A 21,638-nucleotide genomic window follows, 5' to 3' on the forward strand; every position below is an offset into this window, starting at 1 on the left:
GTTGGCTAAATCTCAGCGAAGAGGATGATTTTTCCCAATGACTATGTGATTTTTAAAAAAAGAGGACTTCCAATAAACAAAGATAAGCTTCTAAAAATAGGTTACCCATCACAAGGGATGCTAGGTATTTAATGCAGTTCCTACAGATCCGAAGGATGGGTCTGTATCGAATATTCCATAGAAATTCGCATCTGTTTAAATGCTATTGCTACCGGGTTTATTCCATCTCACCCCTAGCCCTCACCAAGACGTCGGTGCTGCTGAGCAGAACAAGTCCCGAGACCGCTGCAGCAATTTATCAGGGAGGTTTCTGCCATCTACTGGAAAACACACAGCTGACACCAACCACGCCAGCATCCAAAAACCTTTGTTTAAAGAGCGGGTGTGCAACTGCTGTGTCTGACCCGTCAGGAAAAAAAAAAAAAGTATTCACTTCCAGTAGCGTTGCCTCTGACAAGTCTCTCTTCTGCTTGATATATTGCGAAATATTGCCTCTAATTTATCCTTAGCTGTATTAGCTACTCCTTATTGAGCCTCATTAATATCCTTGTCTATTCAATAGTATTAAATAAACTACTTCTGGAAGTCATCAAAAGCTGTCACGTCATAGGTACAGATTTAATATAAAGAAAACAAACCCAGCCTTCCTTCTTAAGTTTACGGATACTATATACTATCGCTTCCCAGAAGCGTTACCCCGCGCCCGCTGCCTCCTGCCTGCAAGCCTTAACGGCACACGGGCCTGCTCCTTCGGCTTCAGATCCCAGAAGAAGTCTTTTACGTCAGTTTTATGTCAGAAGCGTGCCTTTCCCCCCCCCCCCAACTCTTCCTACAGTGTTACAGAGCCAGGGGAGGAGCCAGGACAGGTTGGTCCGTTGGTCCCTTTCCCTCCCTCAGCCACAGACGAACCCGGCCCCGAGCGCCTCGCGTTGCCACATGAGGCTCGTAGGGCAGGCAGCCGGCACCCCGCCAAGCGCAGGGCTGCGGGGCACGCAGGGTCGCGGGGCACGCAGGGCCGCAGGCCCCACGCAGCCGTGCCCGCCGCCTGCCGCCCCCAGGTCATGAGAAGACCCCGGGGGGAGGCTGCCGCGGACTACATTTCCCAGGTGACTGCGGGGCGGACGGCACGCCCGCCTCCGTTTCCCGCCTCTGCGAGGGGGCTGCTGGGAGTTGTAGTGGGGGGGCACAGAAAGAAGATGGCGTCCAAGATACGGGTCGTGCTGCGGCCGGTGAAGAGTATCGTGGTCCGCTTTTGCCCCTTCGAGTCCAACGTGGAGAGCACGAGGTGAGGGGGCTGCGGGGGCAGCGCCGGCCCCGGCCCCGGCCCCGGCCGCGGCATGCTCTGGCCTTCGGACCCGCGCCCAGCGGGGAGGCCTTGTCCGGGCTCCCCTCTCTGTAAACCACCCAGCGCCCTTCTCGCGCCCGGAGCGTGGGTTCTGTGCGTTTCACGGCAGGTGTGAGGGCTGGACTTTTTGCCCTTAATTTTACTTATTTGGTGGTGGGGCGAGTAGAGGCTGGGGTTATGTGCGCCCACAGTGCGGCTGGTGCCCCAGGCCCTGCCGCCGAGCGCAAGCACGGCGAGGGGCATAGGCCTGCGCCCCTCCGCCCGTGGAAGCGTGGAAGGTTCCCGAAGAGCAGGGAGAGTGGCCGCCCCAGCCGGCTGCTGCCCAGGTCGCAGCAGTGGCAGAACCAAAACGAAGCCGTTGAAACGGCTGTCACTGCAGTGCCCTGTGACTTACTGTCACTGTAGCCAGCAAAAGAAAATTACCTGGGAGCAAATCACGAGGGAAGTGGCAGCATCTGTTGTTCCCTCTCTGGAGAAGAAACTCTTTTTCCCAGACTTCTGCATCCGTCGTACTGTAACTTTCATCGTCTTGGTCTTTGAAGGCTTGCATTTATCAGGGCTTCGTTGCATAACCTAGGCAGAAGCTTCACGTTTCAGAATGAGAAGACACCGCGTTTGTCGTAAGGGCTCCGTTTATGGCAGATGTTACCAGGATGCACACAGCCTTCATTCTCTGCTGATTTTAGGAGGATCTCTGTGCCTAAGTGTAGACCCTTGCACAGAGGCATGTGCATTTAGCTTTACCAAACTACCCAGGGAGATGCCCCTCTCAGTTTCTGAGCCTGTAGGTGAGGGTCTATAATCACTAGTCCAAATGCTGGTAATGGGAGAGAGAGGGGGCAACAGCTGCTGCTCTATCTTGGTAATTAACTGTTGGAGAAATCTAAGTAATTATGGTTCTTGAGTGATGTAAGTTCTGCACCAAACAATTGTAAAATGTCATTTTGCAATAGCTTTACAGATACATCTACTTTTGAAATCAACTTAGTAACACAACTTAACTTAGAATGTCTTTAAGCCGCCAGAATGTCAAATGGCTGTCATGCATTTCAGAAATCTACAGGAGACCGATGATGTTAAATAAGTAAATAAATGCTGTCTCAAACCCAAATAATAAAACATTGGCAAGCAACCAGTGTATAAAGAAAAATAGAAATGGCTTTGCTGATGGTTTTGGTTTTTAAATTATTTTTACTAACCCCGCTGAGAGAAACACAGAAAGTGCATGCACTGAATTTTTGCAGAATTCTTCGGTATGCTTTTTACATGTTAGCATGTAAGGACTATCCATTTGGATTTTTGAGAGTGATTATGTCATAAGAAGTACCTGTCTGAAATTATTAAATACAATTCCTATTTTGTTTATACTTTTATTGCCCATCAGTATCAATATATTCATATTAGTTTTAGAAATATACTTACTATAATTTCTGTCTGCAAGATACTTAATATATTTTCAAATATATTTTCAGAAAATTTCTTGGATGTATAAACCATAAAAAAATCCAGACCACCAATAGAAACTGTGAAGTGACCGCCGATGTAAGACATGATGGGTCTGAACCGCTTGTAGATGTTATGTTTGGTAAGGAGCTCGTTTTTAATCTTGACCAAAAAAAAAGACCTTTTGTGTTTGTGTTGTTACGATGTTATTGTCTTCTCTATGATTTTTTTTTTTTTTACTGTGGTTCTTTTTTTTGGTTCTGGTCCATAGCTAGAGGCTGTGCAGCCGGGAGGAAAAAAGGAAGAGGGAGTCACTAAAAGCCTGATGTCTAGATAAATGTGTATATATGTCTTTGTACTACAGTTAGATCTGGTGGATCTTAGATCAAAGAGCTGACTTAACTTTAGGGTTGAGTCTACTTTTGTAGTGACATACTTGTGTGATGTTGCAGTCAGGTACAATTCCAGGGAAGTAAGTGTAGCTCTGTTTTGATGTAAGAATCTGTTCACTTTCTGTATTTTTTTTAATCTTATCTGTGGTGAAGGCATCTCAGTCTTGAGAACAGAAAAGTTGAATACCTTTAGTTGCGTATGCAATCAAGTAACTTACTATGCAGTTTGAAGGAACTGCTCATATGGATAAGACCATACATGTGCAGATGGACTTGCAGAATGAGGTCAACTGATGTACAACAAATTTCTTGATTTCCTTTGAGGGTATAGTGAGCAGGCAGGGAATTGATGGTGGAAATTTCATCAGTTCTGGAAGCGGCCCAGATTCTAGGCTGTGAACAGATGGCTGTAATCTGCTTTTGTCCTTTTCTCTGGCTGCATCTTCTTTCCTGCTGTGCTGTAATGGACCAGTATGTCATGTAGCCCATTAAAGTTTTCATTATTATTGATTCCTGCTACCCCCTTTTCTTTAAACTTCCATATATTTAGTGAATCGGTAGAAATGTCAAGACTGTTGAACGTACTTCATTTTGCTTAGGAAAGTCTAGTTATTTTCAGTGTTGACATTGACTGTTTCTCCCTCCTCCATGCCTCTGTCTTTCCCTTCCTTGTCTCTAACTGTGATGTATTAATACTTAAGCAGTAAAGCTTAACATTTTTCACAGCATAAAACCAAAACAATTTATTTCACTAATGCCAAGAGCTACAGTGCTGAACTCTTCGTTTCCTAAGAGCTGATTATTTTCCAAGTGAAGAGTTTGCAGCCCTTGTAGTTGGCAAACATGGGGCTGGAACTTGGATGCTATGCATGGTGTTGCATTATATGGGTTTGAGTATGGCTTTTGTATTTGCAAATCTTGCAAAAATAAATAATAAACTTAGGTACAATACTTAACTTCTACTGCCTCCTCTCTGTTTTAAAATAATCATTCAGAATTTTAGAAATCCTAGTGCTCTCTATTTTTTTTACATTCTAACCACCAGATTGTGTAAACCAATTCATTGTTTTGGCTAAAGAAGCAAGTTAAATGGACCATAGACAACATGCTGCTAAAATGCTGAGCCATGTGTGGAAATTATGCCTTCCAGTGCCTTCTGTGCCTTCTGTTAGATGACTTTGACGGCATAGTATGAGTCATTCTCATCCAATATGTGTTCTTACTATAGGTATACCTAGACAAATGTTTCAGATTTTTCAATAATGCAATACAGAAATGAAAATTACATGTGTACTGTGTGCAGTTTAATGTATTTGTTTGTTGGTGGTGCATAATCAGATTCCTTGGTAAGTGGAGTACTTTCTAATCAGACAAGATGAACAGGGTATTTGGATTTATATATACAAAAGAGAACCGCACACTAAAGTAACTGTGACTTAGCCTTTCTGACGTCTTAAAATTTTTTCCCCTTTACAGTTGATGGAGACCGATTGATAATGAAGGGAGCCAACTTGACGACAATAGAAATGTTAACAGCATTGGGGTCCAGATGTAATGTAAAAGATCTTAAGGAAGAACAGAAAAGCAAGAAGAGTCCCTGAAGAACAGTAAAACAACTGTGTTTGCATTTACATATGTTAAAAACAGCAGGCTGCACAGGCTTTTCTCCTATGCAACAAAGTCTGAAAGAGAGAGAGATGGCCAAAACACTGACCAGTTTAACATGCAGAAGAACGAACCATTTAAATCTACCCTGTCTTCACCTGAAGGAAAACATAGTGGATCAACAAATCTTCTAACACTAGTGGGTCAGAGCGGCTTAAGATGCATGAATGTGTCTTCTAAGCAGCTGGCTCAGTCATCTGCATGTTGGACTATTATCACATGTACTTGCATATAAATGTGAATAATACACATTAGCTATTAAATTAATATTACAGTGAAGACAGATCTCTTTGAACATTATTTCCTACAAAATTTCTATACAGTGGAATGCAAAATATTATTAGAGTGGTTATTATTTTTGAAAAGTATTAAATACAAAAATTTGAAGAAAACTTTGAAAGTATTCATCATTGACTTATCTGAGGGACAGCAAGCTGCAAATACAGAGTGGATTTTGTAGTACTATGTTTATAATAAGTCTGTTGCTAAGTCCCTGCCATTTTCTTCCTCTCTTTTTCAAGAAAGTGTGAAATTTGCTAAATGTAAATTTAGCTCAGCGATTAAAGTAACAAGGTAATGGGACTGTGAACACACGGTAGAGCTACTCATCCTGCATAAAAGTAGCTAAGTTTAGCTCAAAGGTAAAGGTACGTTAGTTTTTTTCATAATTGGAGAAAAGGGCTATCTTTGAAGTTCAGTTTTGTAATATTTTTGTCACTCACTTTTGGGAGATTTCATTAAATATTTTATAAAGATCAAAGGGAGAGCTTTATTTGGTGTTTATAGCCCTATGTCCAACCCTGTTATTTATTGAAGTAAGTGCTTAGGTGTCTCATCTGTATTGCAAAGCTCTGTGGGTTTGGGAGGGTTGATCCCTCCTCAGGCTGTGCAGGTGAAGGTGTCAACTGCACACGTATTTCATGTACATCAGTTTTGTTCTAGTTCAATTCATAATGAAAATGTAATTAAAGTTCCAGTTTTGAGAATTGCAGGTGCAGTACTATTGAGAGGCATTAGTTCTACCTGTTGTTAATCAGATGCCTGACTTCTATAAAATTGTAGTACGTATATTTCCAAAGTTAATTTGGCAGCAGATTTAGGGCACAAATCTGAAACAAGTTTTACCTTACTTTTGCCGAGATTTGTAAATGGATACTGTCCTTTCTGAAAGCAACGTTGTTTTAAATAGCACTGTCAAGGTAGTTCTTTGCAACTTCTTCACCAGGATGCTGAAGTCAAGGTGATATCTTATGTTGGAGAAGCAGAGCTGTGCTAAAGATGTTTGATGATATTTTATGGTGGCGTCCTCTGTGTGTTTGCAACACATAGAAGAGAGTGAGATAAGATGACTGGGGCAGATGGGTCAGTGAAATTTAGATGTGGGATCAATAGATGTGAATGACTTAGTCTGGGATGAATACCTTCTCTGCAGTCTCTTATCCTTTTTTTTATTAGGCCACCAACTCTTCTGAGTGGTTTCAGAGTGCTGAGCTCCTGAACCTGCTACTGAGCATCCTTCTAGTGGAGGAGTTATGAGAACACCTGAAACTGTTTGAGAGGATTTTAAATCCTGTCATGCTAGAAGAGCATCCTAGAAAGTGGACCAAATAGAAATAAGGCTGTTCAAAGGACAGTTTTGGTTTCTTTTCATCCCCCCCCCCCCCCCCCCCCAGTTTAGAAGAACACGGTATAGCATGACTTTACCTGAAGAATCCTTACAGGGAAAGTGAGAATTGTTCAAGTGGAAAAACGCTGCAGAATTATTCATTCCCTGGTTAATCATGTATTCATATGCTCAAAAGTCCACTTACCGTAATATATCAGTGATTTTTGTGATTTTTTTTTTTTTTTAGTTTTTTCTCTGACAGTTTGTGCAACAATGTTGGTGTGTAAAACTTGGGTTTAAATGTGAAGCACTTACATCCATCTTAAATAATTACCCGTCTGTAAGTACTTAAAGAGTAAAACAGCAGTTAAGTGATATTAAGTTTCTGTAGTGTTTATATTGGCCCAAGATTGGGGTTTATATTTCTGAAGAGAAAAGGGAGAAAAATGAAAAATGAAGATCCTAGTTCAGGTTTTTTATAGCCCAAATAAATCCTCTTCACTGTTGAAGAAAGGTGATTTTTTTTTTTTTTTTCTTTACTTGCATGGATGGGCATCCTGCTTTGTAAAGACATGCTCTTACTAGCTGCTTTCATTTTAACCCAGAGATGCCCAACCTTTTTGTTTAGGTTAGGCCAAAGGCCTGTGACGTAGCTGTTGAGAGATGACTGACAGTTCGGTGGATGAGGTGTTAGCTGATGCTGCTTTTGCTGTGTGTGCTAGTAGCTGCAGTTTGCAGTGGTAAAACTGATATATTTTCTGCATGAAAAAGAAGTAATGACTAGGATTTGAATATGTAAGGTATAAAGGAAAACATACAGGACAGAAAAACAAAAATTTGCATTCTCAAGACAACAAGATACTGAAGTGATATAAACAAGCAATATGGGCAAGGAGATACTCCTTTGGTTATTATTATGCTAATATGTAGAAAATTGCTCTCCCTGTACCATGTAGATAAAGGTACGAATTTATTTTTCAAGTATGTTAAAGATAATCTTTAATGAATTTCTTCCCTAAGCATTTAGATAACTTTGCTGCAAGCTGTTCATACAGTATCAATTTCTGCTGCTGTCAGATTGACTGAAACAAAGCCGAGCGACCTGCTGCTCTGACATCTTCCTGACATGCACAGTCTAGGGCTGTGGATATAGAGGGTATTAAGGTCAGTCATGCAGAACAAAGGAGGGCTGGATGAGCATTGACTTTGCATGTTATTATTCTCTAGCCCACTAATCTTGATTACTATACCCCACCAAAAATGTGGGTGCTTGCCTAAATATAAAAGAAACTGGAACAAGCCCTAAAAACAGTAGGATTAACTAAATACAAACACCATGTCTGTGTAGGGTGTGACATTAAAATGTCTAAATCTCTAATACCTGGAGATTTAAAATGATGATTAGAATCGTCTTAGACCTGTGTATCGTACAAATACCTATTTATTTAGAAGTTCTTGTCAATGCATAGGGAAAATAGTCCTGAAACAGATGAATGTGCCATTCAGGTAACACTAGCTGGTCAGGGTAATCCCTTTTTAAATATCTGCAGCACTGCTTTTAGAAAAAGATAATGGTGTCTTTATTAAACATTTCAACCGGGAGCAACAGTGTTAGTGAACATTTCCACAGTAAGTTTTAACTACTAGCTGGCCCAAATAAGTACAAAATTGCAGTGTCCTGATGCCTTTCTTACAAGGTAGAAACATGCTATCAGAGGTAGTTCATGCATACCAGTGCAAATTCTGTTCTTTGTTATTTTTGTGGACCTCAATTTGGGCAATTTCTTGCTACATATTGTAGGAGAAACTGGGTGCAATACAGTATTGCTCTGCAAACCCCACTTGAGTGTAAGATGCTTGAAATCTCAATTATTTTGAAAATGTGGCAATCTAATACGTTTTTGCTGTTTGTGAATGTGTAAAAGGTGTCATCTACTAATTTCAGAAAATTGCCCACAAGTATTTGCCCTGTTAGATGTGGAAGAATGCATTAGTTTTGGTTGGCTTTTCCTAGTTCTTCACCTCTACTATATATAAATTTTGAATGACCAAGGAGTTTACATGGTGCAAGGAAGAAAAAAAAAAAAAAATTAAATATCCTTGGACTGTATTTAACAATTCTCAAGACTTTTGCTCCCAAGTGTATCGGGTATCTTCTGCATGCGGACTCTCTCTGTGCAGGTGTACACATCCCTTGCAGTTTAAGAGTTGCTGGCTTACTGCCCACCGCATCAACGACATGTGTGACCAGCTTCTGGGGATGCTGGGCCCTGCTTCTCCACTGGGTGGTTTGGAGTCACCTTCAGACTGACACGTCACCTATCAGCAGTGCCTCTCCCAGCTGCACTTCCCTCCCTTCTCCTCCGGGTGTAACAGCACCAGGAAAGAAAAAGGCTATTTGATCTCATCCAGTCTTACCTTTTCCCCCTGGAAGGCCTGAGTCACTCATCTGAGCCTTTTTTATTGTCTGCCGCGACCTTGCAGTAGCTTCAAGCAACCAAGGTGCTTTGCTCCTGGTAGACCACTACTTGTTCTCTTCTTCCTGCTCAACCTCGCTCTGTATGCTGAGAAATGTTGGGACAGAGCAGCACGAATGGTTAGAGATGCTACTTTGCTTCTGATGGTCTTTAACTTAACAACAAATTGTCTTTACCTTGAGCTGGCCTTCTCAAGATGTTACAAAATTAAGGCTGTGCCCAGGGATAGATGTTAGAGGTGTGAAAGCAAAGGAGTTGCCGACCTGTTTTGATTGTGTCTTGTTAAGTTTCAAAGTGGTACTTGAAAGCAGAGTTAAGGCAAGCATAAAGACTCTGCTTGACTTGAAGCTGTCTCCTGCATACTGGCAGTGTTGCCAGCAGAGGTTAATGACATATCAGAGGAGATCTCTGCATTGTGCTTCACTGGATGAGGCGAGTTTGACTTACAAATGAAAAGAACATTTCTTGTAAGACAAAATAGCTGGGAAAGTGGACCAGCAGACCTGTTTGTTACAGGAATGCTCGGTCAGTAGGAGCAAAGCCTGGGAAAGACGAGTCTGTAGTGGACAGGTTTTCACAACTCAGACTGGCAGTCCCTGCAGGAAGTTCAGAGGATGGGCAGGAGGCAAAGCAGCATGTTCCTTCCTTACTCAGGCACTACTCTGTTTCTTTTGACCCCTCCACCCTTTTTCAGCGAGGAGTCAAAGACCAGCCTTACTATAAACACAGCATGGTCAGCATGCAAAGCCAGCAAATTTGTCATCTCAAACATAGTTCTTGCACAGATTCACTGAATTGTCTTTTCATTACTGGTGAATCTAGGTGGTTCAGATCACTTGCACAAATAAAAGAAACGATAATTATTTTCAAGGAGTTTTTAAAGTCTCTTTTTCTAGGTGGGGCTTTATAGAACTTGTCTTCAAAATCCACTTCTCAAATGAATTTCAAAGTATTTACTGGAAATGGGCAAATTTAAGAATCGGATAGTTAATTCTTCCTTTCCTTCACATAGCCAGACCAGTATCAAGTTAAACTGCATGTAAAAGTGCCAAAATCAGTACCAGAAACTGTCTTGCGGCAGAAGCATAGGAAAAAATCAGGGAACTGTAATGTAGTTTCTTGCCTCCTTATAGATTTTCTCTGGCCTAGGTGTTAGATATGTAAGATCATATATTGAGAAGGAATCAAAGATGTAAGCCTGAATACCATGAGGCTTTTCGAGTCTAGAAGAGCAAACTGGAGAATACTTGCCGGTCCTGCATGGTTGCCTGAGATACCAGAGGAAAGAATTTCCTTAGAAGATCTTTTGAATGCGAGTCATGTAGTCAGCACACTTGGCCAACTTAGTGTGTTGGCAATGGGAATGGGATAATAGTAAAAACTAGCTTTAATTTCCAAATGTTTTTCCCTAGATTCTTCTACAGTCCATGAAAGAGGAGGTCTTTTCTGAAAGTCGTGTCAGAACTGGAAGCTAATGCTTGAGCGACACCCCGGAGAACTGATCTCTTCCTGCTGCACGCAGTTGTGAGGAGGCTTGTGCTTTTTGGCAAAAGCTAGCCTTCATCAACAGTGCCCCAGTGACCTCTTTCACACCTAAGCTCTCGTCGCCCCAGGATGAAATCCTTTGGGAGCCCTGATCTGGTAGACAGGCTACACGTATTCCTAACATGACAGGATTTTGCTCAGCACAAAGAGCAGCAATTGCAGTCCCTCTCCAGTGCTACTGGGAAAGGCGTTGGTATCCACATCACACTGAGAAGACCCTTCCTCTGCAGAGGACGAGTGTCAGGCTCTGCCCTCCAGATTTCTATAGCTGTGATACTCGCCTTGGTGACATCCTGAGAATGAAAAGTAGTGCAGTCATTATAACTATAAATTAAACTGTTTTCCTGAGGTTACCTTCACAGTGGTCGATCAATATCCTTAGTAATGAAACTCTATTTATAATATGCAATCAAAAAAATAATGGTAAAACTTTATACACCCCTTCCAAAATCCAGTGGGCACATCTGTAATTTGTGATACTAAATTTCATAGGCTAATTAATCATCATTGGTAGAAATATTTCTTTTATCATTATTTATTCTAAGTATTTTTGCCATTCCTTGTCCTTATGTCCTTACTGTTCCAGACCACACAGAAAGGACAAAGTTGGGGGGTTTATTTGGCTTTATTTGTAGAGCTTTGGGATACTTTTTGTACATCTGAGTTTCTAGAGAGCCATGCCGGAGTATTATCTTTCTGAAAGTCTCCTCTGTGAGCAGGTATCCCCTGCTAATATGCTTCTGTTCTGTGTGGATCAAAGGCCTTTTCAGTGCTAAAACTACAGCTACGGACAATTTGTAGTCATCCTGATCTCTTTTAATATTGTAATGACTATGCTGATTATCAAATTCTGAAGATAAAAATATTTTTATACTAATTCATGGATGTTTGCTATTCAGGGTAGATACTGGTGCTAAATAAAGAGGTTTTTTCAAAGCTTCCCAATTTAGACACAAGCTCTTCTATCTGCAGTCACTGTGAGCTGGGCTGGAACTGACATCAGGTCATTTTTGTCTGGAAAGAGGAAAATGAAGCCTATAGTGCTCTTGCTGGTCACTGCAGGCTCTGGAGCTTTCTCTCCTGTCATTGAGGCACAGCACAATCGGTGAGCTGTCACACCATTGCCGCAGTAAACCTTGCCCTCGATGTAAGCATTTCCTTTTAAACTTGCTTTGAACATGCTGCTGACAGGGTACAGGACATACGCTGAGGTTGCCGGCATGTTAATTGCATTATAGTAATGCTCTGTGGCATCAGCAAGGATCGGGGCTCTGGTTGGCTCGGCACTGCACGCAGGCACACGTGAGCCTGCCTGTCCCCGACAGCCGGCCACCCAGTGCAGATGCAGCAGTGGCCAGATCCAGAGCAAGGACTCCTTCGACCCATGCTCCTTAGACTAAGCTATGCTGGAGAGTAAGATGGCTTTGGCTTTGTTTGGACTTGAAAAACTGAGATGTATCGCACAAAGCTCATTGATAAAACACAGGCCATGCCCAGCTCTTTTATCTCAGAGGTAATAAAATGCCGATATGCCAGAAGATCTTGTGCGTATTGACATACAAATGAAAACTTGCAGGTTTGTGTGTTGCTTCATAATCCCTGGTCTAGTATTGCCCAAGCAAATGGCTCCTGAGCTGGAGTAAAGCTTACCTAGGCCAGCTATGCAACCATAGCACGTGTTTCATCATGTCTGCCCAGCGATGACATGGCTGGGAAAGGAAAACCACACTTGTACAACAAGGAAACAGAAACAAAGCTGTGCTACCTATGCAGTTTTTCTCATCCATGCCTTGGGGGTGAGTAACTATTATTCATGGACTGCTTTGATTTTTTTCACAGCTAGGGATAGGCTGAAGAGTAAAATTTGGGCTGTGGTCTCCAATTTTCCCGGCAATTTTTTAAGGCTTTCTTAAGAGGTAATCTTGTCTAGAAGAAGCCTACCAGTTAGAGATGGTACTATATATACACAATGTATCTGTATACTAGAAGGAAAGCAAGATCCTCCCTTTTATACAGTAAAGCAAAGTATAGTGCTATCAGATTGGGTTCCTTCCAAGTTAAACATATGGGCAGTTTAATGAGTAAAGGTCTAGGGAAAAAGTTACACCTCCTATGCAACTTCATCAGCGATATGTTGCAGACGAGGAGGTGGTGCTCTGCCCTGCCCAAGCAGCAGGTATTATGACTCCAAAAGATGAAATATGGCTTAGCTGGCAGGCAATGGGTAATGCTATGGCTACGTGAAGAGAAACCTCAAACACTGCTGGCCACAGCTTCCCAACTCTCATGTCAGGTGAAGCATCACTGCACGACGCACACTTGCCCAAAGGAGTAGAACGAAGGTGTCTGTGCACTCTTTTGCCTTCATCCTTTTCTTTGCACTTGGTAATGAAGGACTGTAATATCCTCCCCTCCTACGAGCTGCAAGGGCTTGACTACCTTGGGAAAACATTCACTCTGGCAGGCCCAAGCTGCCAAGGTGGTGGTTGCTTCTAACTGTGGCTACGTGCTTTCCGTGCAGCTAATTTCCACGGAAAAATTTACACTTCTCATTGTAAATTTGATGCTCCTTCTCTTGGACAATGTATAGTCTAACGTGGAAATGAGCACAACTTCAGAGAACTTCAGCTGTCTGCCCTGAAACAATTATATGTGGTGTAGGAGTTGAACACTTTCCATATGAATACATGTATTTGCTGCTTCTCTTTGGGTGTATCATCTCGAGAAAAGAAGAAACTACATACACAAAACACGTCTGACTGTGATGTCAGCCTCAAACCAGGCAGGAACTGGGATTTAGAGAGATGGATCCCTGTGGCCCAAGCATCCCTGAATATCTGACCATTTTACCTTGGCTCCCAAAGTAGGAGCCCATATTTGACCAATATATATACTGTACTGTTACAGTAAAACATAACGTATATTTTGCAGCCCAGTCCGCTCATACCTTCCCAGAAGGATACATATCTGGCTCCTCTAGTTACTTTATTTGCTATGTGAGATACCACAGATTTCAGCACTATCCTGTTTCGAAGACATTTTGAGATGTGGCATTGACAGTGTCACAGCCAGTAATCTGTATCACCAGATTAATTTGCAAAACATTAAATCTTCGTAAAAACTGAGAGAGATTTTTCACTGTATCCTAATAGTCCGCGTGTCAGAAAAGAGAGATAAGATTCTCTTTTCTTCTTACGTCTTATATGAACTTACATGCCTAGACTTGAAAAATTTGTAAGGAGAATAAATCAAACCAAATAACTTGTGGGAGGATTCAAAAACGTAGCAACGTTCTGCACTGGTAGGTAGCTGTATCTCCATGTACTTCAGATCCAGGAATACCGTCTCACCACTAGATGGAAATAGTGGATTTTACATCTTCTGCTGCATTATCAGTACTTATACCTGAATGCTATTTGCATATCGTAAGCCATCTGCAGGCAGCACTGCAGAAATGTGGATCCGAAATTCTTTGCTAGCATACGTGGAATAAAGCCAAGATTTCTATTTCTAGAAATTGTCCCCATTTTACAAGACTGAAGACTTCCTAATTCCTGAAGGATGATCCTGTTTGATCCCTCATCTAATTGCTTTTCATTTATCCTTTCTGTAAGCAACCAGAAAAGAACTGTGGGACGGATGGCATTTTGGTTCCGCTACCATGAATTAGGTAGTAAACATCAGCCTATTTTAAAATTTACTCCGAAGCCTCTTGCACAAGAAAAACAAACAAACAAACAAAAGATAAAAGTGGAAGGAAGTTGAAAGTCTTGTGTTTCAATGTACCTACTTAATGACAAAAAAAAGCAATGTGGCTTGCTGCCTTATGAGCAGACGCTATAGTGTTGTTTGCATATTAAAAGCAAGCATAGTCAGAGAAGTGGAAGGTAATTAAAGGAGGCTCAGTAGGGAAGGATAGTTAGAAGGATTTTAAAAAAAATCTCAGTTGAAAAATGAGCTGATTACTTAGTGTATGATGAATCTGACCTTTTGTAGAAATCAGTGAACCTTCAAACTGATTCAGTTTAGCTCTACTAAGTTGCATCACTGCAAAGCATAAAGGGAAGCGGCCTCCTTGCACCAAAACATTTGGATTCACGGCACCTTCTCGCGTTGTGAAATGCTGGAACCAGCACAGAAACCTTGCTGTCTTCCTGGTTTTTACACCTCAGTCTCAAACTCCTCAACAAAAGTACTAGCAGAGAAACATAGCCACGGCTCCTCCATCAAAAAACTCCAGGCACTAGGTGTATCTTCAGATTTTTGTTTTTCTGGCCAGGAGAAAGTAGCTATGGGTTTCATCCAGTCTGATACAAGGCCAAAAGAGGCAGAGGTTGGCATAACCCTGACATTGGAAACAAATCTTGGGGATACATTGGAATCAGGATTTCTGTTGTGGCTTAGAAATAGCAGCTTTCTCACAGAATGTGACAGTAAATCCCTCTGCTCACCTGGCAGAATTTGGCAAAAGATTGGCTCAAACCTCATGGGGCCTGGTAACAGCATGTATTTTATGATGGTACTTCTGCGCCAGTGTACAGTAATGGCAGCTGCTGTGTTTTCCTTCAGGAAGTAGGAATTAGGGTATTGCAGTTCAATATGGACGGAAACCAAGGTAACAAATCTGCATTTCTCCAGCGCTAAAGCATGAGGTTGCATTCAGGCTTCGATTTTTCCTGTGTACTGCAAGTGCCTCCATTAGTTCTGTATTTGGATTGAGCTTGTTTGCTACCTGGTCACTGTGTGTGTGTGTAAGAGGTCTGTGCCTGGGTCACAGCACGCTATGGATTGCTGTAGTTCAGTAACATGTGATATACCAGCGGGCCTTGAGGGGGGGCTGGGAAGGCCTGTAATAAAAACTCGATAAACTGCTTGGGGATGCTGACTCCTTTATTGCTCTGTCTCTGTGCCATATGATGCCCCGTGCTCGTTTGTTCCCGAATTATCCGTGAAAAGCGTGGTACGTAATAAACGGCGTAATTTAGGATTCAGTGCCCCAGACTTTAAAAACTTCCCTGGAGCCAAAATCCTGGAGACTGGCTTTGGCCCCCACGGGTGCTCTCTTCGCCGCGGTAGGCGCCGGGTGCTGCGTGCATCCGAAGAAGCGTTGAGGCCGCGACGTCCCTGGGCGGGATGGCTCGGGCGGTGTCCCACCGTTTCTGGGTGCAGCGTGCCGTCCCGGGGGGCCGCAGGCCCGGGGTGGAGACGGTGTCCGTGTGTGCGTGTCCGTGTGCGTGTCCGTGTGTGCGGGTGTGCGGGCGGAGGGCGGGAGGAGGGCGGGCAGCGGCGCGGCGTGCCCGCTCTTGCCGCCGCCGCCGCCGCGGGCGGGACTCGCCGGGCGGGGGCTCGGCGGGGAAGGGGCCGGGGCGCGGCGGGCGCCCCATTGGCTCTCCCCGGCGGCACATGTCGCCGGCCCCTCTATAAAGGCGGCCGCGGCCGCGCTGCAGCCCGTCCTCCTGCCTCCGCGCTTTCCCAGGGACGCCGACAGACCCAACGCCGCAGCCGCCGCCATGGCCATCGATGCGTTTTTAGGCAAATGGTGCCTCATCTCCAGCGAGGGCTTCGAGGAGTATATGAAGGAGCTGGGTAAGGGGCCGGCGGCTCTCCGCCTGCGGGAGGGAGGGAGGGAAGGAGGCACGGGTGCCGGCCCCGGCCGCCCCGGGGACGCGCCGCCGCCGGCCGGCGAGGCTCTGTCCAAGGTCCGCGGCGGGCGCGGCCCCGGCGCCGGGCCGGAGGGCGGGGGGCGGCCCGGCCGTGAGCTGCGGGGGGGCGGCGGCTGGGCGGCTGTGATGCCGGGATGCTCCGGGATGCGGCCCTGGGGGCTCCGCGCCCTCCCGGCGCCGCGGAGGGGGCGCCGGCCGGAGGCAGACCCTTCCTCCCGGGAGAGCCGCCCCCTCCGGCTCCGCGTCCTAAAGATGTCGGCAACCCTTTTTGCACCGTAATTGCTGGGAGGCAGGTGCCGGTGCCAGCAGGCGCATTCCCGCCGCGCCGCGCTGCGCCTTCCCCCCTGCCCAGCCGGCCCCTCCCGCCGGCAGCGCCCCGGCTTACCGGCCGGTGCCGGCAGCCCGCTGCCATCGGGCCGGTTTGCTCCTCCCTCTCCCCCCGGGGCGAGGAGCCGGGGCAGCCCGGGGCGGTGGGACCGGCGGAGGGGAGTGGGCTCCGCGCTTGCCCTGGCCGGGGAGCGGGGCGGCGGATGGCGGAGGCCGCACGGCAGCGCCGCTGCCAGGGCCCGGCCGGGCTCAAGGCGCCCGGGGCGGCCACACACAGACCTGCTGAGCCTGGGCTGCCTCCCCGTGAAGTCACCTTGGGTGTCTCCTCACCAGAAAGCCAAACTGGATCAACTGCCTGTGGGTAACCGACAGCCGAGCGCGCTGCCAGAGGCTGTTTGTATGCGTCTGTGGGTAGCACCCTTATCTCAGGGCGATAGTCCCGGCTTGTTATCCCGGCTTCCAAGCTGCCCTGCGTTTTGCAACACGAAGCTACTGAATCGAGAACAGACCTAACAGCAGGAGCCTCCTCTGCAAGTTCAGATTCACCACCTCCCTGTGAGCATCCTGGCCAGCAGGTGATAGGCACCTTGCGGTGTCTGCGTAGCCCAGGAGCTACTATTTTCTGCAATTTATTCACTGCTGAGAGCTAGGCTATTTTCTCAAGAGGCGGAAGATGTGGCCTTGAATGTCTTTAGAGGGAGGAGAGGAAGGAATTTAAGTCTTGTGCTCTTCATGTAAAATCCAAAAGGCATGACTGCATTTACACTCTGCAGACAGCGGTGGCTGTAACTGTATTTTGTGAGAGGCCTGTCAATATGTGATAGCTATGATGCGAGAAAGCCTTCTGGACTGAGCCCTTTGGGAGACTTTGGCGGAAATTCAAGAATTTTAAGCTCAGCTCAGTTCAGCCATGGATTAGGATGCCGCGGTGCTCACATCTAACAGCCAGCGCTAGGCATATGCCAAGTTGCAACTTCAAAGTAGAAATTAAATGCTAGAACTGCAGAGCACCTCCCATGTGTAGACAGCAACTGAGTGTTGTTTGTTTGTTTTTAGATTGCAATCTTAAACCAGTCACTTTTCCTTTTTACAATTACAATTTAGGCAATTAAATTTACTCCAAGTCACACTTTAGGAGACAGCCCTTTATTGGATCTCACACTCTCTGACTACTTAGGAAACTCTCTGCCGTTGACCCTACTGATGCACCATAAATGAGATTCTGCAGATTGTGCTCAGTCTGTATAAAAGAATGTTTAACAATAAAGAAGTTTGAATTTCACTCCTTGCCATATGGAAAACATATGCAGCTCATCTCTGTTTAGTTGGATCTCAAGGCGTAGCTGATCACATAACTCCCTGATTACTCTGGACTGGATGACAGAAAAGGGGTGGGTGGGCGGTCACTGTCACAATAATTTCCAACTCTGGTTGGAAAAGCTGGACTGAGGAGGACTGGTTTTTTGCTCTGCAGGCTCAGTCCTGGAATCTCAGTTGACTCTGGAGCAGCAGTGGCTGGGAAGTACTTTGTTATTTCTACCTCCCGAGGAAACTGTAATCTTTGCTTTGTGGACTCAGCCCTCACCCAAGTATCCTGTACACTCCAGGGGAGTGCTGTGCTGTTATGTGACAACATTTTCTAACTGCACCAGCTGCAGAGCCCAGACACTCTTGTGTGCCACCCAGACTTGGTGGCACTTTCTGCTCCATGTGGTTCCTTATCAATTCTTGGTTTGGATCTGCACTTTCCAATTTGATGGATTCACGTTTGTTGCCCAACTACCCTCTTATTTGTATCTTCATCCTTCAGATCAAGACGACTCAAGCAAACCCCTCAAACAGTGCATGCAGGGGCTGAGGCAGGGTGAATCTTCTTTTGCTGAAGAGTTTTGAGGGCTGCTGTCTCCAGATGATGATTTTTCAGTCATTCACAGAGCTCATTTCTCTCATGGTCCTTTTTTTTTTTTTTTTTTTTTTTTTTTTGGTGCGTGTGTAAGCACTATTTTGCATGGTAGTGGTTTTCTAATTCACAAGTCCATACTTTGGATACAGGATGTAGAAGACAGAATTGTATTAAAAGTTGCATGTTTGCAATTGTGTACAGAGTGATGGAAGAGTATTTCTTGAGTAAGTTGAAATAAATATGCAGGTGGATTAATCTGTCATTTAAAAATAATCTGTAGAATTTTTAAAGTGTTCAGAACTTGAAGGGAATAATTTTATATTAGTTTAAGCTTTTGTGTTTGTTTTCCTGTTTATTGTTTATTTCTGTTTGTAAAAATTCAGTGCTGAGTTTTGGGACATCTGCAAGTCCTCTAGAGGGCAAAATAGATTTAACTTTAGCTCTCTGAGGAAGCAAAAGAATAACCCTGCAAATAAGCTTTTTTCCTTCCTCATCAGTGGATAATTTAAAACATCCTCTTTCTTTGTGGCTCTTGAGCTTCGATTCACAAGTGTACTTAAGTGCTAATTAAATGGGAATTAGGTATTTGAATTCTTGTGTGGCCCTAAGCCTTAGGGTTTGACTGACTTTGTGACACTCTGTGCCTCTCCCCTTGCAGGTGTGGGTATGGCCATGAGAAAAATGGGAAGCATGGCCAAACCCGATGTTTACATTATTAAGGATGGGGACACAATCACCGTAAAAACAGAAAGCACCTTCAAAACTTCACAGTTCAGCTTCAAGCTTGGTGAGAAATTTGAGGAGAATACATTAGATGGCAGGAAAACTCAGGTCAGTATGCTAGACTTTCTATCGAAAAACAGAATTCTTTGGGTGTTTTACAGATGGAGATGCTATTTAAAAATCAGTTTTCACATCCACACTAACAATGCTTTATTTGATGAACAGCTGTCTCTGTAAGTCTCATTGAAATAAATTCCTTTTCTTTTTTTTTTTTCCCCATGGATTAAGCAACTTCCAAAGAGGGAAAATGCTGAAACCAATAATGTCTTGTGTATTTTGTTGTTTTCAATTTGTAGCAGAAGCATTGTGTTAGTAAAACTAACAGACCTCTAAATCCCTGTTAAAGCCACATGCCACTTCATTTGAAGCCTGTGGAAGAAATCCCATTGATATTTAATCAGAGTCAGTTCAGTCCTAGGGTTAACCTTTCTGCTCAGTCTCGTATTTGCATAACAAGAGAGCCTGCTTCGGTGTGCGGTGGGATAACAGACACACAAGGCATACATGTGAATCACAGTCCCTAATCTCCAGTTTTAGAAGGCAAAGAGCTTCTCCCTGCACCGAGTAAGGAGAATATTCATCCAAAAGGAGGTTAAACACAAGGAAGCCCTCAAATATGCCTCTCTCATTTCCATGAGTGTTCTCTGTGTACCACTCCCCCCCCTCCAGCCACACACTGGCAATTCATCTATTATTGCAAGATCAGAGAAACGTTACACAAAAGCTCAAAGCCCTTGTACAAAGAGATTAACAGAAAACATCGGTCTGCTTTTGTTAATTGAAATTGTGCATGCTGTCAAAGGTCTGCCTGATGCAGGAATGTGTCAGAGCAGCGAGTAAACTGGCAGTGAGCTACCGCAGGAAGAGGATCAATAAAACATTTAAGATACTATCCTGGCTTTGTAGATGTCAATGGCAAAATCACTATTGAGCGAGCTGGGGTGGGAATTTTTCCTTTGGAATAAGGTGTTGGAAAGCCTCAGTCTTCATCAAAAGTCATGGGTAAAATATTAATGTTTGGGTTCTTCTTTCAGACCCTTGTCAGCTTAAAAGATGATGGGTCATTGATTCAGGAGCAGGAATGGGATGGCAAGAAGACTGTAATAACACGGAAACTAGTAGATGGACAATTGGTGGTGGTGAGTCCAGTCCCGCTTTATGATCCTTGAGAGCTGCTGGCCAGTAGCCTGAAAAGTAACTCTAAAAGATCTTTTTCCTTATAGTCTGTACTCGGGCAAATTAATAAATCCATCTCTTTATCTTCTAGGAATGTGACATGAATGGTGTCAAATGTGTTAGAGTCTACCAGAAAGCATGAGGACGTCATCATGTTCAGTAGGAACTTGCTACAAACAACTCAGTTCAGTGGACAGAGCTCCTTTACACTCCGTATTTTCCTTTTCCCTGTTTTCTAGTATTTCAATGGACTGAGTAGCTGAGTGCAATCCTTTTTAAAAGCCGTGATGTAACTATTATGTAACTATTCTGAATTTATGAGGCTGTTGAATAAAATTGTCAAATATACGAAGTGGAAATGTTGTTACTATAGTGGAATTTTAAAGTGAGGTTTTATAAAAACTCATTTTGGTTTTAGGCTCTACTACAAACTGCCTTCAGTTCAAGATTATGCAATATATGGCAACAGTTAATAGCAAGCTGAATTTTGACTAGCACCCTTAACTGCTAAGGTAGCAAGATCTGAAATAGAAAAAACATTCAGAGTTCAGGCTCTAGAGTTGTTTCTAACTTGCATGTTTGAAGGTAAATAAAATGGGGTGGGTATAAATAAGAGATAAGCTTTGTTGGTGCTTAAGTAGAGGAATGTATTTTCAGGGGTTAGTTTGTTTTTTCATGTTTCAAACCCACAAATTTCTTATCTAAAAAAATATATACTGGTGAGCCAATGGACATGATAAACTTAAGCAAACATGTACATGCTTTGCTGAAAGGAAGCCTTATTTTGAGAAGACTCTTAGTTTTCCTAGCAAAATTCTTATTTCCTGTCTAATAACATTTTAAAAATTCTTAACCAAAATTACTGAAATACTGCCTAAAACTTAAAGCCTCATTTTATTTTATTTTATTTTTAAACTGGCTTGAAACACCTAGAAATGGAGTTTATATGCTTTAAAGTGCCATAATAAATAATCAGAAATATCGGTGTCTTGAGTATTACTTTTACACTGGTTGGGAAACAGAGCCTATGATGGTACTATTCTTCCAAAGAGATGTCAGACCAGATAAAATTAAAAAGGTTTAGGTGAATTTCCGTCACACCAGATGAACATGTCCTAAAAGTGAAACTATTTGGTGACAGTGATGGGAAGATTTCTATCAGATTCAGAAGCCTGGGGGATCATGTAATTGCACACTTCCAGTTTGCAGCATCAGTCATTGCAGAATCCATTGCTACTTCAACTCTACTGATATTTCAGCTGCTCAGTGCATGTATCTTATTACTGAGCTTACGCTAATAGCAGAGAAGTCTG

The 21,638-nt window shown here is 43.7% G+C and overlaps 2 protein-coding genes across 2 annotated transcripts; both read left to right on the forward strand.

Moving 5' to 3' along the window:
* Positions 1 to 1,039: 1,039 nt before the first annotated feature.
* Positions 1,040 to 5,124, forward strand: MRPL53 (mitochondrial ribosomal protein L53). Its single transcript, XM_052788111.1, has 3 exons — positions 1,040 to 1,285; positions 2,818 to 2,930; positions 4,657 to 5,124. Exons 1-3 carry the CDS (start codon positions 1,062 to 1,064, stop codon positions 4,779 to 4,781), a joined length of 462 nt encoding a protein of 153 aa, XP_052644071.1. The 5' UTR covers positions 1,040 to 1,061; the 3' UTR covers positions 4,782 to 5,124.
* Positions 5,125 to 11,150: 6,026 nt separating this feature from the next.
* Positions 11,151 to 21,306, forward strand: LOC128142277 (fatty acid-binding protein 5). The gene is made up of 5 exons (XM_052788232.1): positions 11,151 to 11,192; positions 15,666 to 16,059; positions 19,025 to 19,197; positions 20,184 to 20,288; positions 20,417 to 21,306. The coding sequence occupies exons 1-5, from the start codon at positions 11,151 to 11,153 to the stop codon at positions 20,465 to 20,467; spliced, it is 765 nt and encodes a 254-aa protein (XP_052644192.1). The 3' UTR covers positions 20,468 to 21,306.
* The last annotated feature ends 332 nt before the right edge of the window (positions 21,307 to 21,638 follow it).

Source organism: Harpia harpyja, chromosome 5 (assembly GCF_026419915.1).
Source record: "Harpia harpyja isolate bHarHar1 chromosome 5, bHarHar1 primary haplotype, whole genome shotgun sequence".
NCBI classification, from domain to species: Eukaryota; Metazoa; Chordata; class Aves; order Accipitriformes; family Accipitridae; genus Harpia; species Harpia harpyja.

Bases quoted from the DNA above. Each gene is read 5' to 3' on its own strand.
- MRPL53 (XM_052788111.1), top strand. From the start codon at position 1,062: ATGAGAAGACCCCGGGGGGAGGCTGCCGCGGACTACATTTCCCAGGTG. The intron at 1,286-2,817 runs GTGAGGGGGCTG...ATATATTTTCAG, and splicing joins TCCAACGTGGAGAGCACGAG to AAAATTTCTTGGATGTATAA. The intron at 2,931-4,656 runs GTAAGGAGCTCG...TCCCCTTTACAG, and splicing joins GCTTGTAGATGTTATGTTTG to TTGATGGAGACCGATTGATA.
- LOC128142277 (XM_052788232.1), top strand. From the start codon at position 11,151: ATGCCGGAGTATTATCTTTCTGAAAGTCTCCTCTGTGAGCAG. The intron at 19,198-20,183 runs GTCAGTATGCTA...TTCTTCTTTCAG, and splicing joins TAGATGGCAGGAAAACTCAG to ACCCTTGTCAGCTTAAAAGA. The intron at 20,289-20,416 runs GTGAGTCCAGTC...TTTATCTTCTAG, and splicing joins TAGATGGACAATTGGTGGTG to GAATGTGACATGAATGGTGT.